Genomic DNA, 17,401 nt, shown 5'->3' on the forward strand with positions numbered 1-17,401 from the left:
TCTGTCCCTCCAGAGACTAGCCTGGGAAAGTCAAGTTCCTGGGCTTTGAAACCCCAGCCCCAGGGCCGAGCTGTTCTGCTCAGGGAGAGCCTGGGCTGTCTAGCAGCTCTAGCCCCAACCACTCTTCCATCCTAGCTGTCCCCTGCTCCCTGCAGGCTTCGCCACCTCCCTTTCCACATCTTTCCTTGGGAATAGTAATCAACTGTTTCCAGAAATACCTCCCAGTGCTTCTGGGAAAGGCACACCAAACAACTTCCCTAGAGAACCGTTCACCATCCCAGTCACCTTCAAGTCAAGTCTAACCGCCCTTCCCACTTCCGTGTGTATTATCTTGGTCTGTAATGTCTTGATGGTTAGGACTATCTCACTTTTTTATTTATTTGTTCTCAATGAATGGATGGGTGAGTGGATGGGTGGGTGGATGAGTGAGTGGGTGGGTGGATGGATGGGTGGATGAGTGGGTGGGTGGGTGGATGGATGGGTGGATGAGTGGGTGGGTAGGTGGATGAGTGAGTGGGTGGGTGGATGGATGGGTGGATGAGTGGATGGGTGAGTGGATGGGTGGGTGGATGAGTGGATGGCTTCATGGAGGATGGATGGGTGGGTGGGTGGATGAGTGGATGGGTGGGTGGATGAGTGGATGGGTGGGTGGATGAGTGAGTGGGTGGGTGGATGGATGGGTGGATGAGTGAGTGGGTGGGTAGATGGATGAGTGGATGGGTAGATGGGTGAGTGGGTGGGTGGATGGATGGGTGGGTGGATGGGTGGGTGGATGAGTGGATGGGTGGGTGGATGAGTGGGTGGGTGGGTGGATGAGTGGATGGCTTCATGGAGGATGGATGGGTGGGTAGGTGGATGGCTTCATGGATGGATGAGCACTTAGTGTGTGCTCAGCCAGGAAAACCTGGGTTCAATTCTTGACTCAGACACATTCTGGCTATGTGGTCCTGGGCAAGCCATTTAACTTCCAAGTCAGAATTGCTTAACCTTTTTTGTGTCACGGAACTTATTTGAAATCTGGTTAAGCTTTTAACCACTTTTCAGGATCACGTTTTTCAATACACATTTCATAGCATCACAAAGAAAACCGATGACACTGAAATAAAAAGAATTTGTTAAAAAACAAATTCACCAACCCCATGTTAAGAATCCTCACTTTAGGAGCTTTAAGACAACTCTCTTAAGTTATGAAATGAAAGGAAGGGGCTGCCCTTGGTCAACTGAAGTTTCATCACTTAAATATATGAAACTGTCCGGCCCCAAACTCTATTCCTACATACCAAGCACTCCGTTAAACAAATGCTTAATAAATTCTTTCCATCCAGGTGGCCCGGCTTCTTTTGGCCCCACCTAAGAACTTCTCCCTCCTTTTTCCTTTACCACAGTTTTCCTTCTTCCCCCTAAGTAAAGGCTCCTTAGCTGCACCCTGGGCTCCTTCTCCCTCTCCTCTCCCTTGTCTCTCAACGTTCACCCACTCCATGCAGGCAGTTATCCCAGAGATGCCTTCCTAATCTCTCTGTCCATCCTTAACTCCATCTCTCCTCGATAGCTCCCATCTAGCCCAGCTGCCAGCATCCCAGACTCAGCCAAAGCCATCATCTTCTCCCATAATATAGATAATATAATATAATTATATAGTATAATAAATAGCAGGTGGCTCTTTCTTCTATCTCTGCTCTTTCTTACACCATTTTAGGGCATCGCCCAGGCCTGGCACCTCCCGGCTCTCTCTCTGCCTCCAACTCGGCATCCAATCTATTGCCAAGTATTGGCAGTTTCCCCTCCACAGCGCCCCCTCCCACCTGTTCTCTTTCTCTCCGCTCCCACAATACTCCCTATTCCACTTCAGGCTCTCTCCTTTCTCCTTCTTTCTCCTGGACCGCTCGATCGCCTCTTAATCGTTTTCCCTCTGTCTTGTCTTCCCTTTTCCCCATCTCTCCATGCAAGGTGATGCTCCTCGACTGTCCGACTGTGACATTCCCCTGCTCAAGAAAATCCATCCCCTTCCTCCAAAATCAAGTGAAAACTCCTTTGTTCAGCATTGGAAATGCTTCCTTCAAGCCCATCCTTCCAGGCCGAGTTGCTCCCTCTTGTTCTCCCTTCTGGCTGCCTAATTTCGTTCCTGGTACGGGAAGGCCCTTCTCCGGCCTCCTTGTTGGGGCTGGGCCAGGCCCCAGCCTGGAAGCCATCCCTCTCCCTTCTCTCTCTTCACTTCAAAGTCCAGCCCAGGGGCCATCTCCTCCTTCGGAGATCCCTTCCCTGTTGTTCCTGCCTCCCAACGACTTTGTGTTCGCCTCAGATCTCGTGTGCGCGTTCTTTTATGCCCAACATCCCCTCGGACAGAATGAAAGCTGCTTTCTTCAGAGCACGAATCGTTTCGTCTTTGTCTCCCCGGAGCCTTCCGGGCTAGAATTGGTCTGATCAGCTCCAGTCGGACATCCTGCCCCTTGACCCCAACATGATGATGTCATTCTGGTCCTCTTCCAGCACTGAGGACAACCGCCCTAGCAAAGTGCCCACAAAATGCAAGGGCTGAGTAATTATCTACTGATTGATCTTTGCCTTTAAGTTTCCTTCTCTTCCTTCAAAGCACAGCTCAGGTACAAACCCCTCCCTCAGGAAGACTTCCTTCGTCACCATACCCGAATATTCTCTCTCTCTCCTCCAGCGCTCCTAGGGCTCTCCTTTGTCTGCCCCAAGGGTCAGGAGCTACGGCCCTTTGGGAAGGACTCTAGGTCTCCAATGGGAGGGAGGAGAACTCTGGGTGATCTTTATGAAAACCAATCAATTATTTACACCAACAGTGTGTTCTGGGGATACGAAGGCAAAAGTGAAAGACTCCCTGCCTCCGGGGGGCTTTCCTTCTGCCAGGGGAGGCCACACGTACATGCACAAGAGTCAGAAGGGTGTTTCCCATTCCCCCATCTGCAGTTAGGGAGACTAGTGACACGTTCTAGGTTTTCATTCCTGGAGTAGAGGAGGAGGCTTCCTTGGCTGAGCCAGAGAATGAATCCAAGGTGGTAATTAGGTGTGAGAGTCTGTGAAACAACTAAAGGTGCAAACTGGATGCAAACAGGTTAGCTAATTATGGCGGGGAAGAGGGAAGTCCTAGCTCGGAAAGCATCAAATGATGGGACGTTCAGGGGCCGATCAGGATCTCTGTTTCGGAATACCCAAGAAGGCGATTCCCACAGGGACGTCCCGGCGACAGGGCAGCCCCCATGGGGACGTCCCGGCGACTGCTTGGGCATTTAGATGCTTGCAGCTGCTTCTCCCTCTCTTCCCCTTTCCACTGGCCGTGTCATTGAAGAAACCAAAGAAATCATCGTCAAAGAATCCAGAGGGACAGCGAGAGCTCGGTGGGAAGGCTCTCTTCTCGATGCCGAGAACTGCAGCTTCAGGACACTCCAAGGGCCCAAGGCTCATAGCCCAACACTCATCTGAAGGCTGTTGGACAAGCATCCCAAGCGGAGAGAAGGAGTTCCAATAAAGAAGCAGATGACTCTTTGAACTGCGGGATCGCTAAGCTTGAGCACATTGGATGGACTCGTGGGAGAATGTGCCCCTGATTGGGGGCCTGATTTTTATTATTATTCTTACCCGAGTCAATACCCATATGTCTCAAGACTGGCAAATTAGTGCTTATTATATAATTTACATGTTATAATTATATGAAATTAATAAATCTCTGGCCGGCAGATTGATAATCAATGGGGACCGTATCAGTGGGTGTTCTTAAGCAACATGACTGAAGAAATCCTCCACCCCTCAGGGTTACCCCTAGCACCCCAAGGTCAGAAGAAGTCCCAATCATCTTTTAGGGACCCAACACTACCAGCATTGGCGGGGATTGGGAAGTCGCTCCGGATCGGGTATTACCTGAGCGTACACGGCTTATAAACAAAGTGAATTTGTCGTTGTCCAGTTATTCCAGTTCTGTCTGACTCTGTTTCTCGTCTGGGGTTTTCTTGACAAGATACTGGAGGAGTTTGCCATTTTCTTCTCCAGCTCATTTGACAGATGAGGAAACTGAGGCAAACAGGGTAAAGGGACTTTGTATTGAGCCAGGAAGTATTTGAGGCTGGATTGTAACTCAGGAAAATGCTTGAGACCCAGCACTCTATCCACTTCACCCCCAAAATGCTCAAGCAAAGTGAATGCCTGAGAGGGCACTAGTAGCCAGGGGAGCACAAGAGGTTTCTATGGAGAAGGTGGTAAGAGACCCGGATCTAGGACCCTGGATGACACATTAACTTCCCTAAGCCTCCGTTTTCTCATCTCTAAATTGGGCATAAGCACGTCACAAACACATGGCTTTGCCTGCTGGGCAAGAGGCACTTGGTGAACCTTCTCAGGCTCTAGCACCAGAGGCGATCGTCCTTATGAAGGGTCAGAGAACAAAAGAGAGCGATCTCTGGTTGAGGCAAAAGCCCCAAGATCTCGGCCAGAGTCGTGGAAGAAGCTCGCAGCAGAGCGGGGAGGAAGAAAAGGGAGAGGCGACTGGTAAGTTATGGATGGCAGCAGGCGGCAAAGTGCTGATCTTCCCAGCAGCCCCGGGAGCAGGAGACGCATACAGGAAGGGTCACTTAAGCTAGCAGAGCTTGCGAGCTGGTTTGGAAGTCGGCTCTTCCAGACGGCTCCCGTGCTCCATCTCCTGGGACCCTTAGCTGCCCCCAAGCTCCCAGAGCTGTTAAGGTTTGTGGAATCCTACGAGAAAGAGTGTGGCCAGTGCAAAGAGCACGGAGGGCCTGAACTCAAATCCTGATCTTTCACCTACTGCTGTGTGATGCTGAAATCACGGCATTATTCTGGGACTCGGTTTCCTCCTCTGTCACGGGAGCCTCTGGGGCTCCTTCCAGCCCTAGATTTACAACCTCCTGGCACTAAAGTATGCGATGCACATAACATCATCCCTCCCCTCCATTTGCTAGGTTAGGAACTGAAGCTCAGAAAGGGATTTCCCCACAGGCACAGAGCCCGACACCGAATAGTGGCAAGAGTGATGAACACCTCACCTCAGATAACTGTGAGATCCTGCCTCGGTTTCCTGATCTGTATAATGGAGCTAATGAGCCTTGGGGTACCAACCTCCCAGGTGAGAGATGGTTTACAAGGTTTTTACATATCGATGTACTACATAAGTTCCTTAAGAGCAGGGGCTAAGCCCTGAAGTCAGGAGGACCTGAGTTCAAATCTGGCCTCAGACACTTAACACTTCATGGCTGGGTGACCCTGGGCAAGTCACTAACCCAATTGCCTCAGCAAAAAAAAAAAAGGAGGGGCTGTCTTTTACCTTTCTCAGCATCCCCAGTTCCTGGAACATAGTAGGTGCTTAATAAGTGCTGGCCTGATTATGTAAATATCAAAGCTTGCAATCATTCCTCCTATTGCATATATAGGAATCTTTCCATTCCAGAATATAGCCTCCCTGGTTAGAGGGAAGGAGGCAGTGGAATGGCGGGGTGAGGGAAGGCTCCCCAAGTCGACTCCCCTCTTTTCAGACGGTCTCACTTGTTCACCTCCAGCCTGTGCCCTTTTGCTCTCCTGTTTAGACTCTCTCTCGGGCCCAGAGGCTCAGGACATAGCCCTCCCCCCTCATCAATCCTGACGTTGTTTGGCGTCTGCAGGCCGGGGGGCCCAGGACGTGCTCCTATCAGGTCCCAGGAGGGAGGGATGTCTCTGAACATTTCAGGAAAAGTGCAGGTCGCGAGTCAGAGGGCCTGGCTCTGAATTTCATCTTTGGCATTTTTGGGGGATGACTTACATCCCTCAGCCATAGTTTCCTCATCTGTAAAATGAAGGGATTTCACCAGGAGACCTCCAAGGTTCTTTTTAGATCTAAGTCTATGGTCCCATGATCCTCTCCATTTGACACAGTCCTCTGTATACAGCAGGCGCTTAATAAATGCTCGTTTCATTGGTTGGATTGGAATCAAGCAATGGGGAAGAAGTCAGGGAAGAGGGCTTGATGTTTTCAAAAGGAGGAACAAGGCTATAAATGAATGGGAAGAAATGAGGGAGGGTGGGAAGGGAAGATGGAGGCAGGGTTCCCCCTCCTGACCTTTGCGCCCGTCCCTCTGGAAGTCCACATGGCACCATTCCCCGTCGTTGACCTTCCGGTTGGACGCCCGAAGCTTGATGCCCCCGGAGCCCATGTCCAGGAGCAGGTAGAGGTATCCGTCCAACAGCTCCATGGCAAAGTAGTCGGCCCGGGCAGCACCGTGGCCCCCTTGCCCGCCTCCCGCCCGCCGGCCCTGGCTGAAGAGGAGCAGCCCGTTGGGCTCCGTGGTGCGGAAGTCCAGGCTCACCGAGCCCGTGCGCTTGGCGCTCCAGCGGGGCAGGGCCACAAAGGCCTCGGGGCTCTCGAAGGTCACGGGGTCCAGGGCGGCCACATCCTCACAGCGGAAAGACAGATCGCCCTGGAGCTTCATCTTGGGGTCCCCTTCCCGGGCCAGCCTGGACAGCTCCAGCTTAAAGTCGTTGTTCTTATAGACCACCTGCAGGGGACAGGGGGAGTCAGGGGCGAGGGGCCGCCCTTCCCCAGCCCTCCGCCCCTTCCCCAACAGGGTCATTCGGCAGCTGCTCCCGCTCTCATGGGCCTTGGGAGACTGTCAAGGTCACCCCCCCACTCGCCAGAAGAGGAAGCGACTTTTCTTGGTCATTCAGCTTAAGAAGCAGAGTCAGGATTTGAACCCAGGGCCCTGGACCCAGACTCCACTCCCCTTCCCCTTGCTTCCCTTCCCAGGAGGCGGCCCAGTGAGCTGCCATCCCCGTCCCTGCCCCATCTGCTGGAGGGGTGACAGGGTGGGGTCACAGGGAGGACTTGAGATCTAGAGTTAAAAACCCTCTGCTCCTGTCTGAGCAAGTCACTCTCCAGGCCTCGGTTTACTCATGTGTAAAATGGGAGGGGAGAGAATAGAGGGTCTCTGAGGTTTCTTCTAGCTCTGAGCCTAAAAACCCATCAACCAACGCTGGTGGATAATCGCTTCTCTGGGCCTCAGTTTCCCCCTCTGTCATATGAATAATAAGGATTAGATGAGGTTGGAAGCTTTAGAGCAGGAGGGAACCTTAAAGCTCAGTGAATTCAGGTATTTTTAACTCGGAGGCCACGAAATTGTCTTTTTGATATTACAGTAACTGCTCCTCAAAGAGCTGGTTTCCCCGGAAATCCTCCACGTTTTGCTTTCTGTATTTAAAACGTTGTTCTGAGAAGGGCTCTTTACCAGGCCGGGGCCAGGGGAGACACAGAAAAGAGCTCTGAGGCCCTTCCAGTGAGAGCTAAATTCTGGAGCAACCCCCCCAGGGCCGGGGTTTGGGGGGCTCTGAGCCTGGATCTGCAGAGAGCCCGGCTCTCTCCCCCCCAGGACCAGGAGCCCCTGGCCTGTCCCAGCTGCCCCCAACCTGTCCCAGCTGCCCCCGGGGCTGAGGTGAGCTACTGTCCTATCTGTGCTCGGGACGGCGAAGGCACGGGGTGCTGAGGGGGGCAGGGCGGGGGCGACACCGGCCCCCCAACGATGGGCCGCGGGAGATTCTGGCCCTCTGGCCCACTCACATCCTTCAGACATCCCATAAAGTTGTTGCTGACCGGGGAACCCGGCAAGTCTGCCGTATTGGGGCTGCCCCCGATGTAGAAGAAGTCATCCGAGCCCAACATGGTGTAATCCTCCTGGGTGTAGCCTGTGGTGGTCAGGATGCCGTCCACTGAGATGGTCACCTGTCCAGCCCGGGACGGGATGGAGGAAGGGGAGAGACAAGGAGACAACAAGGCATCAACCTCCTGGGGGGGAGCCGGGGCTGGCCGGGGAGCGGGGCCGGGGGGGGTGCTGGGGGAGGGGCCCCATTTTTATGTCTGCTTGTCTCAGAGGGGGAACAGTGGGGAGGGGCAGGGAAGGAGGAGGGAGGGGCGGGGTGGGGAGGAGCACAAGATTTGATGGTTTCAGTTGGGCTTGGTCATCCTGGGGGGGGAGGACCAGAAAAGCACACAGCTCTCCAAGAAGGCTGATTGGGGCACCTTAAGGCCCCCCTGATTCAGGGGGGGCAGGGAATCCTGGGGAGAACACAACCTTCAAGCAGCTCCGGAGACTGAACCACCTACAGGCCTTGCCCAAGGGCGGGCATCTTCGGCTTTTCTCAGAGGCAGCGGGGGCGGGCTGGCCGTTACCCCTTATTCCAACCTCGGGCCCCCTAAAGGACCCTCGCCCGGCCTTGGAGAGGGAGTCAGGGGGAAAGGGGACGAGAAATGAACGGGGCGCCCTCGGACTCCCAGAGCTGAGGGCAAGAGGCGGCCCGGAGCCCCCTCCTCAGGGGCAAGCAGAGAAACTGAGGCAGGGGAGGGGCACAGAACTCGCCAGAGCCTGGGTTCAGGTCAGAGGTCTCCAGATTCAATGGAGCCCGCCCAGGCTGAGGATCCCTTCCTGTGGCTCCCTGCAGCGCCCACTGCTCCCCCTTTCCCTCCCTGACTGACTTCCTGGAGCCAGCCCCCCACAAGAGGCTTCCTGGTGGCCCCTTGAAGGGCAGAGCGGAAAGGCTGGCTCTGGAATCAGAGGCAAGTCCCTTCTGGCTCAGAACCCCCCCTCTAAAATGGGGGAGTCATGCTCTGGGGTTCAGCTTCAGATTCTATGATCCCCCATGGCTCCTGACCCCAGGGAAGGCCCTGATCCCAAGTGACACTCCAGCCGGAACAGGAGGCCGGGACCTGGGGCTCTACCTGCCAAGCTAGTCCCCTCCCCTCTCTGGGCCTCGATGGGCCAGTCTGTAAAATGGGGGTGGGTGACTGGTCTCAAGGTCCCTCCCCGCTGCCCCTCCAGCTGCAGGCTCGGACAGGGCTGGGCTAGTTGGGGATCCAGAAGCACCTCAGAGACCGAGGCCCGAGCCCGGCCGCTCCTCCTCCCACCAGGCAGTCTTGCTAGCCGGACCGAGGGGCTCCCAACCCTGAGGCCGCCCAGGCTTGCTGCACCGGGCTGGGCGGGCGGGGGCCTCATGGGGAGAGAGCGGGGGAAAGGGGGCCCGGACCCAGAGAAAGAGAACTTTTAAGGAAGATGCTTATGGCATAACGGACACAAGGAGGTCAAAGGGCCAGAGAATGTGGGGCGGGGGCACGGGGTCCCCGGGCTCCATCGTCTGTCCTGCCTCTGTTTGGACCCCCACCCCTTCTTGCCCACTCATCGCCCCCCATAGATGCGCCCACAGCCCCTGCCTCAGTTTCCCCTCTCTGAAAGGGCCCGTGGGGGAGGCAGAGTGGGGGGAGAGAAGAGGCATTCCTGCGAGACCCCCCCCCAGCCCATACGCACATGCCGCCGGCCATCTTCATCCTCCTGGCCTTGGGGCCCCCTTTCCACGGAGGTCGGGGGGTTCAGGGCAGGGCATTGAAGCAAAGGGGAGAAAGGAGCCTTTTCTCAGATGCTCTCCGGGCGCCACCAGAGCACGCCCCGTGAGCGGGGGGCCGGGGCCGGGAGGCATGGAGAGGGGCCGCCCTGGGAACCATCAAACCTTGTGCTGGAGGGAGGCTGCCTGGATTCGGGGGGGGGGGGGAGGCTGAGCTGATGGTCTGAAGGGGCTGCTCGGGGTCTTGGGCTCTGTATTGCTGTTGTTTCTGTTTGTCTCTTGTTTTATTTTTTAATGGGGAGGAGGTCGCGTTGGAGAGTTTATTTCCTCTTCCCCGGGTGGCTTGGGGGGGGCACTGGGGAAGGGGAGGAAAGGGCTCGTTAGTGTGAGTAACGAACACATGCAGATGAGGTTAGAGCGGGCAAGGAAGGGGCTGGGGCGGGAGAGGCTCATGGAGGTTGGGGGGGTCCGGGCAGAGGCTGAGGTAAGAACGAGAGTGAGAGTCGGTGGGGGCAGAAATGAGGAAGAACGGGGAGGGGGCAGAGTGCGAGGTGGGAGGAGGGGTGGAGGCCGGAGGTGGAGGCTGAGGAGTTTTTGAGAATGTTGGAGCTGGGCTAAAGGGATGAGGTGGAGAAGGAGCCCCAATGGAGGCCGAGCCGGCCTCTCCTGTCACTGACCCAGGCCTGCGCTCCTTCCTGTGCTCCCCACCCTCCCCGTCTCCCTCCAGGACGTCACTGACAGACGGTCTCACTGACTGACAGACGGTCTGCCCCCGCTCCCCACCCCGGCCAATCTAGCCCATGATGCTTTTCTGCCTAGTGTCCCTGCTCCCAGGCAGGCAGGAGCCCATGGAGGGCCCAGAGACCCACGGCTGCCCCTCCTCCATCTCTCCACAAGGCCCAGGGGCCCCCCAGAAGCCCCCTTGTCCCTCAGCCTGCTTCTGGGTAAGATGGCTCCGAAGCGCCCCCCGGAGAGGTGCCGGAGGAGGCGAGGAGACTCCCTCCCACTCTCACAAACCTCCCGGAAATCCCAGCCTCCCCTTGTCTGCTGGTGCCTCAACCTTCCTGTCTGAGTGTTGGGCTGCAGGGACCTCCTCTCTTCTCCGCTGCCCTGCCCTCCCCTTTCCCTCTGGGATCCCCCCAGAACTTTCCTTCTCCTCTCGGGGGGCCACCCCCGCTCTGATCCTCTCCCTCTCTGCCCCCCGCTCCCCCCAGACCTGAGCTCCCGGGGAAGGAGGCAAGTTGTTCCCTCCAGCCCCCTCTCACCCTCGCCGTGACCTTGCGGGGCTCCCATGATCCCTGATGACAAAGCAGAGGAATGGAGGGAAGAGAACAGAGTGTGGGGCTCAGAGAAGGGGAGACAGAGGGGGACGGGCTGGGGGGCGGTGGAGACGGGGGGGGGGGGGGGGGGGAGTCGGGAACAGGTCTTGGGGAGGGGGGAGATGAATTGGATTAGTAAACCCTACTGTTCCCTCAGACAAAATCAAAGTCCAGACACAAAAATGGCGGCTCGTTAGTAGAAGCAGGAAAACGGGAGTGCAAACCCCTCATCCCCCACCCCCGGGCCATGACCCAGCTCCCCTCACCCCCCCGCCCGGCTACCGAAGGGGCAGGGGCCGGCTGGGGGAGGAAAGAGGGAGGGCGGGCGGGGCGGCGTGCCGCAGCAGCAGCCAGAGCCGGGCCACACATGCGGGTTAGGGGGCTGGGCCGGAGGAGCCAGGCCAAGCCAGGAGAGCGGGGGGCTCGCGGCCAAGGACCCAGGGCATGCAGCGGGGGCCAGGAGAGCCGAGAAATGGAGCCGGGGGAGGGGAGGGTTCCTTCCAAAGAGGGAGGCGGAGAGGGGGCAGACGAGAAACCGAGGCGAGAAGGCCATTCTCCCCGGGGACCCTCCTCGATGCGCTGCACGCGCCACTCAGAAACCCCAGCACAGCCGGCCCCTCACTCTCCTCTCGCTCTCTCCCTCCCTCTCCGTCCGTCTCCATCCTTGTGTCTGTCTCTGTGCTTCTCTGTCACTGTCTCTCACACTATGTCCGTGTCTCTGTCACTGTCTCTCACACTATGTCCGTGTCTCTGTCACTGTTTCTCTGTCTCTGCATCTTTCTCTTCCTCTGCATGCGTCTGTCTCTCTCCTCTCTCTGTTTCTATCTCCATCTGTCTTTTTGTCTCTGTCTCTCACGGTCTCTCTGTATCTGTCTCTCACTGTGTGCATCTATGTGCATGTCTGTCTCTGTCTCTGTCAGTCCCTGCATCCGTCTCTGTTTCGCTGTCTCTCCTTTCCTCCCTCCTCCCTCCTCTCTCTCTCTGACTCACACACACACACACACACACACACACTCACATACACACTCACACACACTCACATACACACACACTCACACAAATACATACACACACATACACACACACACAAATACATACACACACACATACACACACACTCACATACATACACACACACTCACACAAATACATACACACACACACAAATACACACACACAAATACACACACTCACACACACACACACTCACATACACACACACTCACATACACACACACTCACACTCACATACATACTCACACACTCACACAAATACATACACACACATACACACACACAAATACATACACACACACTCACACAAATACATACACACATACACACATACACACACTCACATACATACACACACACTCACACAAATACATACACACACACACAAATACACACACACATACACACACACAAATACATACACACACATACACACACACTCACATACATACACACACATACACACACACTCACATACATACACACACACTCACACAAATACATACACACATACACACACACTCACATACACACACACACACACACACACACACACACACACACACACACACACACACACACACGGCAGGAGCCCGCAGCACCATGGACAGCGCCCAGCTTATAGAAAACTCCTTCCTCCGGTTCTTCCCAACAAACAATTAACCGGCTGCAGCCAGATGTTTCCCCTGCGCTTTGGAGGAGGGGATTTGGGTTGAGGGGCCCCCAGAGTCCACCTGACCCAACCTCTTTTATTTTTCTGACAAGGACCCAAGTCCAGAGGTTGTGACCTTCCTTGGCGACAGAGCCCGGCTTGGAATGAAGGTCCCCTAACTTAAGTCTAGGACTCTTTTCTAGGTATCCCTTCACTTCCTGTTCTCAGACTCTGATCCCCCCTGCAACCCTAGCCCTTCTAGGGGTAGGATAAAGGGGGTGGCTTCTCTACTTTCTTGGGGCTTCCCTGCCCACCCATCTGCCTTGAGCTCTACTTCCTCCTCCAAAGACATCAGGGGAAAAGGGAATTTGAGCATAGAGGTCAAATTCCAACTCTTAATTGCCAGCTAGATAAACTTGCCTTTCTTTCCTCTCTGAACCTCAACCACCTCAACTGCAAAATGGGGGTGCTGGATTCCATGAAATCGAATATGTCTCCCAGCTCTCGGGCTTATGATTTTCTGTCTGTGCTGGGTCAGAGAGGCAGTGTAGCCTTGTGGATGGAGCATTGGACTTGGGCTCAGGAAGACTTCGGTTTAAATGCAGCCTCACATGGGTACCACCTCTCTGAGCCTCAGTTTCCCCATCAAAACAACTAGGGCACGTGGCTAAAGAATTCTTGTGGAACTCAAATGAGACAACACGTATATAGCAGCAAATTCAGGTCAGTCATTAGCATGAGTGTCCAGGACTCAGGACCCAGCCCCATGATCAGAGAATATTTGATGTAGAATCAAAAGAGGGGAAGAAAATCCATTAAGCCTCATCTGGCCACCTCCATTTCCCATCCTCCTCCTCGATGGATAGCTTCCCTCTAGCCCAGTGGTTCTCAGTGTGGTGCAAGAATATTGTGAAGCTTTCCAGAGGGTCTACAGATTCAACGTTAGTTTTCATCTCCAATACAGTAAGTTTCGATAAGTCACATTAAACAAAAATTCTCTGGTCAGATTCCCAATCTTTTGAATAATGCAAAGGGAATCAGAGTTCGAGACCCACTGCTCTAGGCTCTAGAGAAGAAGTCGGGCCCCTGTGGAAAGTGGGGGAGGGCAGAGCCCCAGCCTTGGGACCTGATTGCCACTTCCTGGCTCTTCAACCTCAGGCATGTCATTGCACGAAAGCTTGAGCGGGCTTTAGGGCCTGGGTCCAGCGATTTCACTTTGCAGACGAGGAAATGAAGGCAAAGAGAAGCTAAAAGTTCCTCCAGATTCACAAAAATTCTAAGTAGGACTTTGAATCCAAAGCCAATGAAGGCTCTCACCATTGTGCTACACTGCCTCCTTAGGTCATAGTTTCCTCAACTGTAAAATAGAGTTAGTAATGTTTGATGGCCCCCTCCCAAAGTTATTGTAGGGATAGCCCTTTGCAAACCTTAATGCTTAACTAGAAAAATAGGAGTGATTTAGAAGAATAAGAAACGCATGAACATTCTGTACAAAGTCAAGGTATCACTCCTCAGCCAAAAGGGCAAAGAGCTGGAGCACACTTCAGCAACACCCCAACTTCCACAGGAGATTACAGGGCCCCCCCTGCCCCCTTCTTCCCATTTCTCTTCACCCCCATGTAGGGGGGGGAGTCATTTCCAAAATGCTGAAGTAGGACTCCCATAAGGACCTTGGACAGCGAAGAAAGACTCGGTGGTTCAGCCTTCTTGGGTGCAGGGGGCAGATCGGACATGTGGGCCCTGAGGATACCGGCTCCCCCAAAGTTAGAAATCACCCACTTTGCACATGGGGAATCTGCAGCCCAGAGGGGAAGTGATTAGATACGCCTAGTCAGTATCAAAAGGAGGCTGAAAATCCAGGTCCTTTGACTCCACACTGGTTCCCATCCCCCATGTGAAAGGGAAAGGAGCTGCTACTGTGACAAGTGGTGGATCTCCCACCCCGGACGTTCTTGAAGACCAAGCAGACACTGACACGTGCTCGGTCCGGGGGCTGGCACGTACCAGCTGCTTAAGAGATGCTAGTTAATTTGACTCTGGCCCAGATGCTCTGAAGTCCTCCCCACCTCAGAGATCTGAGATAAAAAGAACTGGCTCCTTCCTCTCTGGTCATTCAGGGGATCCACTGCATTATGTCGCATCCATTTGGGCGATCTGGGGATCCACTGACCGTCCCAGAATCTCAAGGCTGAAGAGCAATCGTCAGAGGCGGTTAGTCTAATCTCCCTTCCGCTGTGGGGGATTCGCCACCCAGACAAGCCGTTCCCTTCTGGGGCAGCCTTAATTGTTAGGAAGTTTTTCCGGTCTTCCGCTACTTCTCTGCCACTACTCCTGGTCCCCTTGTCTGGGAACAAGAAAAAGAACTCTCGTCTTTTTTTTTTTTCACGTGATGACTTGCTAAAACTCGAACATGGAATTCCTCCCATATCCCTAAGCCTTTCTTTTTCCAAACTAAACTTCCCTAGTTCCTTTAATCGATCCCAATCTAGTGTAATCGCAAGGCCGTTCACCACTGCGATCACCCGCCAAACTTTCTGACGTCCCTCTTAAAAACTGGTGTCTAGGGCCCAGCGTGGTCCGGAGAAAACAGCAGGATCATCACATCCCTATTTTTGGACACTATTCCTTGTTCGGTCGCGTCCAACTTTTCTTGACCCCATTTAGAGTTTTCTTGGCAGAGATGCTAGAGCCATTTGCCATTTCTTTCTCCAGTTCATTTTTTAGACCGGGACCAAGGCAAACACAGTTAAGTGATCTGCCCAGGATCACACGGCTAAGAAGTGTCTGAGTTTAGATTTTAACTTGGGTCTTCCTGACTCCAGTTCACAGAGCCGTCCCCTTGCACCATCTAGCTGCTGCCCAGCATTTGGGTCTGCTGAGGGACCGGCGGATGCTGGCTCTGCCATCTTGTGCTTTAGGATCATGGTGCTGCAACTTTGATAAACATGTTACTCGTGCCTTCATCCAAGTCATCAGTAAAGGTCTAGAATAGCTCAGAGCCGAGGACAAAATTCTAAGGCAGCCTATCGGAGACTCTTCCTAGCAAGCATTAAGCCAGAATGGACCCATTCTTTGGGTCTAGTCATTTGCACATCACAGATTGAGAACTAGAAAGGATCGAGGTTTAGGAAGCATAAGACCTTGGACCATTCACTTCCCCTCAATTCTCCTATTTAACAGATGAGAAAACTGAGGCTCAGAGAGATCAATGCTAATGCCCTTAAGGCAAAGACTTGCCAGTGTCCCACAAGTCCCATACACGGCAACAGTAGGGCCACCGACTACAAATGCAGAACTTGTTTTGCACTACTTAACCAAGGGCGAGCATTTATTAAGTGCCACTGTGTGCTGAGCACTGTATCTGGAGCAAAACCTAGTTCTGAATCAGCTGACTCTGTCCTGACTACTTCCTAGCTCTCCATTTTGTCAACAAAAATAGCAGGAGAGCTTTGCCAAATGTTTTGCTACAATCCAAGTTAGTTGTGCCTGAAACCTTCCCAGGATTTCCCAGTCTCTCAGCCCCGTCAAAAAAAGGAACAAGGCTGCTCTGCCAAAGCCCGTTTTTGCCGAAGCCGGGCAGGCTCTTTCTGATCGCGGCTGCCTTTTCTGAAGGACCGCTCACCGTCCCTTTGTTTTAATTCCCAGAGTTTCTCCTGGGATTGACACTAATGGCTCGCCACAAAACTCCAGGTCTGCAAACTTGCTCTCTCCCCATTGTTGGAAGGCGGGCGCTTGGCTGTCTTAGGGCCATGCGGGGCGCCTCGCCCATCCTCCAGGACCCTTCAGAGACCCTCGGGAGGGCCTGTGCCCCAACCCTGCTATTTCTTTTTTCACTCCTCTGGGGCTGGTGGCTCCTCAAAGGCCATCAGAGCCTTGTACCGTTCCTCCATTCAGACTCCAGCTCCTTGTGAGCCATTTCTGTCCTGTCACTATCAAGGAAAATGGATTTTTAATCTAGCAATCTTGGTTTAAATACCAACCAGGCCACTTATTGACAGCGTGGATAACTCATTTCGCCCCTCTCCACCTGGTTAACTTCTTTCTAAATTGTAAAGCCCCTTCCGGCTCTGATCTATGTTCTAAACTCCCTCCCAGATCTGCCCTTCTATTTGGAGTCCAGTTCATGAGAAGGCAAGGAGAGTTCCGGGCCCTGCAATGGAGACTAATTCTCCAGGATTTGTCCTGAAGAGAGACCAATAGAGTTTCAAGAAAGAAACCTGGAGGGGAACAGCCGTTCGCCTGGGGGAGCTGGGGACGACCGCGTTTCCCGGGCTCCGTTAGGAAGGACTTTCACGGTCTTCTCAGTGTCGAAGGATGAGGAAAGGGCAGGGGTCTCCACGGAGCAAAATGAGGGCCAGAGGAGCCTTGCTGCATAGCACACGGGCCAGTCAGTGGTGAACTAGAATAAAGCCTCCCTCCTAACGATCCCAAGAACCCTGCTAGCAGCTCACATTTCTGGGGTTCTTAAAGGCTTGGAAACCATTGGGGGAGTTACCTCGTTTGAGTAGGTGCTATTAGTTGCCCCATTTTGCAGATGAGTGAACTGAGGCAGCTATTATCACAAGCACCACGTGAACGGAAGTCCCCCTGACTCCAAACGCAAGGCTCGGGCTCTCCCTGTCTCTGGCTCGTCAGCTTTCCCTTGACTTGGGTCCAGCTGGCCCCTGGGCTATGACACTATTAGGGGAGATATGTCGTCTCATGTTTACCTGGGCAGGTGAGGAGGGGACTTGGGGCTGGGCTCCTGCAGAGAGGAAGCTCCCCGGGACGAGAGACTACGGATAGAGAGGAGGCTCCTGGCTGCGCTCTGACCCATCTCTCCATTCAACATGGGGGCAACATGGAGCTAGCAAGGCGGGGTTGTGCGCCCCATTGAGACTGAGCTCTGAACTCTGAGCAGCTGGGGCAGCGAGGAAACAGCCACACTTGAAGTGTGGATTCCTTGATTATGGCTCTACTTTCCTGAGCCTCAGTTTCCCCATCTGTAAAATGACCACAATGACATTTGAATGGTCTTCCTTACTGGGGTAGTGAGGGGAAACCGTAAAGTCAGTAAGAGGGAGCTATGAGCCTTGAGAGTTGGGGCTCGCTG

At 54.0% G+C, this 17,401-nt stretch overlaps 1 protein-coding gene across 4 annotated transcripts in view; it reads right to left on the reverse strand.

Moving 5' to 3' along the window:
- NRXN2 (neurexin 2) overlaps positions 1 to 17,401 on the reverse strand; it is a 135,397-nt gene that overhangs the window by 99,208 nt on the left and 18,788 nt on the right. For all 4 annotated transcript variants that reach the window (XM_074276205.1, XM_074276203.1, XM_074276204.1 and 1 more), the window contains 2 exons: positions 7,553 to 7,714; positions 6,062 to 6,497 (listed from right to left, as the gene is read on the reverse strand). In XM_074276205.1, the coding sequence (XP_074132306.1) occupies positions 6,062 to 6,497; positions 7,553 to 7,714 (598 nt within the window). The remainder of the gene's footprint in view (positions 1 to 6,061; positions 6,498 to 7,552; positions 7,715 to 17,401) is intronic.

This window comes from Sminthopsis crassicaudata, chromosome 6 (assembly GCF_048593235.1).
Source record: "Sminthopsis crassicaudata isolate SCR6 chromosome 6, ASM4859323v1, whole genome shotgun sequence".
Taxonomy (NCBI): Eukaryota; Metazoa; Chordata; class Mammalia; order Dasyuromorphia; family Dasyuridae; genus Sminthopsis; species Sminthopsis crassicaudata.